Here is a 5,481-nt window from a genome sequence, read left to right on the forward strand (position 1 = left end):
CTGCAGAATGGTGTCCACTTTGTCACTATTCTGAGGATACGACATGTCATGCATTATTTTTCTATCTGGTGAAAAAGAGATTTTTGAAGCATAATGATATTTGGGAAGATTTGATGCACTGTTCGAATTTAGATACAAAGGAGGTGTGCTTGAGGTTATTATAACAGCAGGACCGAGGTCAGGTGGACGAGTTTGCTTGCATAGCTTGGTCCTTATGGGGTGAGAGATGCCGAACACTGCATAGCCATGAAATTCGGGAGATGCGTGATGTTTCAGGGAATGGATAGGCGCTATGGAGGGATTATAATAATTCCGTGCATGAGCTGGTTATATCGAAGCCAGGTGTGGTCGTCCCATCTCCTATTAAATGGGCACTTTCGCCAGCTGGTCATGTTTGATTATTTGTGGATGCTAGCTTTGATGAAGAGAATAATCGTTGTGGGATTGAATGGGTGGTTAGAGAATCTGAGGGACAACCGCTGGCGGCATTTGGTCAGTCTATTCTGATGCTTGGATCTGTGGTGTTAGAAGAGTTATTATCTATTTGAGCAGGCCTTGATCTAGTTCGAGAAAAAGCACTTACTCGAGTTCTGGTTACATTGGATTCTTTATTGGCAGTGCAAGCAGTCACGAAGCCAACTGGAGATTTGAGCTACATGGGTAGGTGTGCGTCGGAGATAAAGTCTTTAATATCTCACCTTGATAGTGTTTCTATATCTCAGGTTCAGCGGTTGGCCAATGAGGTGGCCAATTTTTTAGCTAAATTTGCTTATTCTTCTCTTGTTTCTTTTCATTGCAGCCTGAGATTTTTCCGAATTGATTGATTAAATTTGTAATTTTTTAGGTTTCATAGTTACAATAAAGTTATAAGTTTCCTTTAAAAAAAAATAAAAATTGTATTGGATGGGCTCATGGGAGTAAAAGGTAATGCGACCATATCTAATCAATTATGAGGTCATTGGTCTATTTCGTCTCTCTCTTACTCAAACTTTTCCTCTCGATTTTGTTCAGCTCAGAGAACGAAAGGAATACTGTCTAATAATATTCACAACCATAATTATCCGTTTCTGTTCTAAATCTTGATTTGTGAAGAACCTAGCATGGCAAGACTCCTATCCATTGATCATGGAGGAATTGGAGGGGTGTCATGGTATGTATTCGTCAGAATCTGAATTCAATGAACAATTGACGTGCACTGCTGATTTCTTGTCTTGGGAGAAAACGGAGGAAGGGTATGTTTTCTGGGAAGCAACAGAGAGGTAGAAAACAGTAATCCTGATGTTGTCTAGATCAAGAACGGTAGTCGGAAGAGAAAAGATCACAACTTGCCCTTAGAAAACCTAGAATGGCCATATTTTATTTGTTTCAGTTTTGGGCCACCAAAAGAGGTTGGGGTCAGGAGGTTATCTCACAACTTTAGGTCAACCCTTTGCTATTGCATATCTTATAAAAGGATTATGTTGGGTACAGGAAGAGAACACCCAACACGAGTTTATGGTCGAAGCAGAAGAGCATCTTGGTGTTCCCCAGGGAGGGTATTTCGAGGTGGGATTAATCAGGAATCCAGTCCAGATATCTCTTATGTACTCCATGGAAGAGTTGCCACTCCGAGATCATGCTGCGAGTTGGCGGATTAAGATAATATTTGGCTTTACCAGCCTTTGTCTTGAAGGCAAATAAACAAATTTATTGGTGTCCTAGTGGTCCTAAAACTTTCAAGGAACACAAAACATTTTTGCCTCACCTCTGAGATTCAAAGGTTTTTCTTTTTCATTATTATTTTTTAATTCACATATATGCATTATTTTATGACCAAAGTAAATAGAATAAAGTTCGTTTAACTTCTTCTCCATGATTTAAAGGATTTTTTTTCACACCACTAATTGGGTAGCATCTCTTGGAAATGAAAAAAATATTAGAGTATTTGAGTGAGCTTCAAATTTTCATATCATCCTGTCAATAGAAAAATTTCTACGATTTGCTAGTCGCGTGTATGTCTTATTGTGCACCCAATCCTACATACTGATCATACCAGGTAGTTTGGCATGAGGATAACTCGAAAGAGTACTAATACTGTAGAGGTAAGTAAAGTTTTAACTAATTCATTTAGCTTAAACATTACGATGCTCTATGTTTATTTCAAGTGCGTGCAGAGTACGTGTAGTTTATGTTCTAATATTTGTTAACTTTTGCAATGAATTTTTTCTACTCAGAATTTCATATATGGTCATCAGCAATCACAACTGTTGGAAGTTAGGGAGAATGCTTGAATTGGCTATTAGGACACGTACCCCCAAACTACATCTAGCGCAGGTCTTTGGTAGGTCGGCAATAGCAAATTGCTAAAACGAAGATAATCGCATGTCTATGTTATGGAACGAATATATAATTCGCTAAATAAAACAACACATGTCGTTTGAACAAATTCACTGGTGGATGTGTCTCTGAAACACACTCGTTGAGTTTGTTTTTTACCTGTGAATTTCAGTTTATTCATAGTTGGAACAAGGGATTTGTTGGAGTTTGGCAATATCCATCCACACAAAAAAGGCATGCTTTTGGCCCAAAAACTTTAAGTGATTTCTAGAATTTCAGAGTAACCCAATGGTCACAATTAAGCACATACGAGACTAGATATTTCCTTTTGTTTTGCGATTTGTCATAGTAAGTAATATAGGTATGGAGAACAAGGACAACGACCTAATCTGGTTTTTTGAGTTCTTTCTTCAACCTCAGAGGCCGAGTTGATTCATACATTTGTTCCGGATGTTGTTGGCTTTGCTAACACAAAACAATGGAATCGAAAACCTCAAAAGCTTGTAAGATTGCAAACGGAATAGGGACACCTTTCCTCAGTATGGTGGTCAATGAAATTTGTAAAAGCAATACGTTTCCTTCCCCTGAATCAAGCCAAAGAAGTATGTTACGGGAGATTAACCTATATGACCCGGGAAAAGAGAGCTATCAACTATCGGAGGAAAATACACTGGTGGTGTGGCCAATAGATAGATTTAATGATAGGTATACACTTTCTGAATTCAGGGAATTCTTGCAATTGAGTGATTGATTTATTCATACAAGCACCACTGAAACGTAGGTACGGATGGATTTTTTCGGTGCATAACAGGAGAAGGTATACAATCAGAATATGGAGCTAGTGATGATCTTGTACTCCAGGAGAATGTCAGATTGTTATTGAGGGAAATTCTGTCCATATGGACTGTGGAATCCAACCCCGATTTTTTAATTCAATTTTGGGCACAAAAAAATGATTGAGAACAAGCCATACCTATCAACTTCAGACCAGCATTTGCTCTTGGTTTTCCATCTATAGGACTGTGTTTTTCTCGGAAGCATTGCATGGAATATCTCTATTATGTAGGTGAAGGAGCAAAAGAAGAGGAGCTTGGACCAATTGGACGTGTTTTCCTAAATGGCCACCCAGAGTCTTCCCCAGACCTGCGTCTGTATTTGGAAAGAGAGTTTCCACTACGGGATTATTTTGTTCACCGTGATGCAAGAAGATACATGGCTTTGCCTTTGTTTGAGTCACACGACCAGATATGTGTTGGCGTACTCGAGTTTTTTGGATGCCCTTTTACTTTCGAAGCCATAGTAGAAAAATTAGCGGTATAGTTTCCTCGACTATATATATTTTCCTTAATTTGCTCCCCACCCCATGTTGATTTTAAAGAATAAGATATAGTATTATTAATAAAAAAAAAGTACCAATTCTTGCAGGCAGCAAATCTGAGATCAGTGAATATCAGTCATCATTCATGTTTCAAAGAAAGTGGCTTCCCCAATAAAAATGTAAATTTATCCTTTCTTATCATTTCATGTATGAGAAAATTATAGATTTCATGAATACATTTAAAGACTATATATATGATTGATATTAGATGCACCATTAATCTTATGGTTATATGATATCTATTATATACGATTCAGATTGTTGAAGGCCAACAAGTAGCCCTCGATGAAATCAATGTGATGATTGAGCTAGTGAGAAAGAGTCCCCAACTTCAAGTGGCATCAGTCTGGATCCCTTGCAGTGAATGTGCTTACGCTGATAACAAAATGAGTTGTTTGGAGCTAGCTTCGTCCTCGGATGTTGACCTTCTGGAACTTAGTGATAAGCGGATACACGACTTCATTAAATCCCGCAAGTTCCTTCAGCTGCATCCATGGAAAGGAGTCATTGGAAGAACGCTAGAATCTGAAAATAAGTTGTGTTTTTGTCAAAATTTTTGTGATTTCAGCATAATAGAGCAACCACTGGCACATTACGCACAGGTGGCTAGGTTATAATTTTGTTTTGCAATATGCCTTCAGAGTTCCCACACACGGAACAATCTTTATGTTCTCGAGTTTTTTGGAACTCATGGTCATCCACGGTCCTTCATATCCTCTTTACTGTCAATAATGAAGCAGAAACTCCAAAGTTTTAAGTTGGCGTCGGGACAGCAAATACAACGGGAATTAATTACTGAAGCTATAGAATTTTCTAAAGAAGATGGATATACTTCTTTTCAATCAGGTCACCTGGATAGCTGCCTTCTGCCTAAATCCGAAGAGACCCAATATGTTTACTGAAAGGGAGCATCCTGATACAAAGAATCTTGTGCATTCATTTTCTGACAGATTGGCTTCTGTGGGAATGGTTGAAATTGGATTTAAAAACATGAGCAATGTACGTTCAGTGGAAAGGAACACAAGTAAACGTGATAAAGATTGGTTTGAAATCAACAATGAGAATTTCAAAGGCAAGATGTTAGGAGGTAAGCGTATAAAGATTGATAAGATTTTTCTTTCTTTTTTTTTTTTTTTTTTCACGTTGAAGTTGAGTTTCAAAACACTTATATCCTTCATGACTGTGGAACAAATTATGTGCATTACAGGAAGTAGAAATGCGCCACTGCCCCCTACAAGGGGATCTATAACGAAGAGAATTTTCGATGAGTTGGGAGATGCCATTTTCGCTCGTGAGGATCAGCTAGGGGAGCAAACGAACCGAACATGTTCGTGAGCTTTACGAGCCCGCTCGATAAATATTTGATTCGTATTCGAGCTTATCGAACTCGAGCCGAATTTGAACATGTTCGAACTTTTTTCGAGCCGAGCTCAAGCCGAAATTACTCTGTTCGATAGTTCCCTAATAGTTCGCGAGCCTTAATATTTAATTAATATATTATAATTATATAATAAATATACATACATTTCGAACTTTTTCGAACATTTCGAGCTTTTCGAACCATAATATCCAAATAGTTCACGAATAGGTTCAAATATTTCGAACCGAACTCGAACTTCATTTCGAGCCGAGCTCGAGCCAAACTATTAAAAAAATTTCGAACTTCGAATCGAGCTCGAACTCGAATATACTCTTATCGAGTCGAATTCGAGCCTTAAAATTTTACCATTATTCGGTTCGATTCGGTTCGTTTGTACCCCTAGGATCAGATCAGCCAAAATCAAATA

The 5,481-nt window shown here is 38.1% G+C and overlaps 1 protein-coding gene across 1 annotated transcript; it reads left to right on the forward strand.

Moving 5' to 3' along the window:
• The first annotated feature begins 3,122 nt into the window (after positions 1 to 3,122).
• LOC140876074 (protein NLP6-like) lies at positions 3,123 to 5,115 on the forward strand. Its single transcript, XM_073279930.1, has 4 exons — positions 3,123 to 3,630; positions 3,742 to 3,813; positions 3,952 to 4,781; positions 4,902 to 5,115. The coding sequence occupies exons 1-3, from the start codon at positions 3,361 to 3,363 to the stop codon at positions 4,309 to 4,311; spliced, it is 702 nt and encodes a 233-aa protein (XP_073136031.1). The 5' UTR covers positions 3,123 to 3,360; the 3' UTR covers positions 4,312 to 4,781; positions 4,902 to 5,115.
• The last annotated feature ends 366 nt before the right edge of the window (positions 5,116 to 5,481 follow it).

Source organism: Henckelia pumila, chromosome 1, assembly GCF_033568475.1.
Source record: "Henckelia pumila isolate YLH828 chromosome 1, ASM3356847v2, whole genome shotgun sequence".
NCBI lineage: Eukaryota > Viridiplantae > Streptophyta > Magnoliopsida > Lamiales > Gesneriaceae > Henckelia > Henckelia pumila.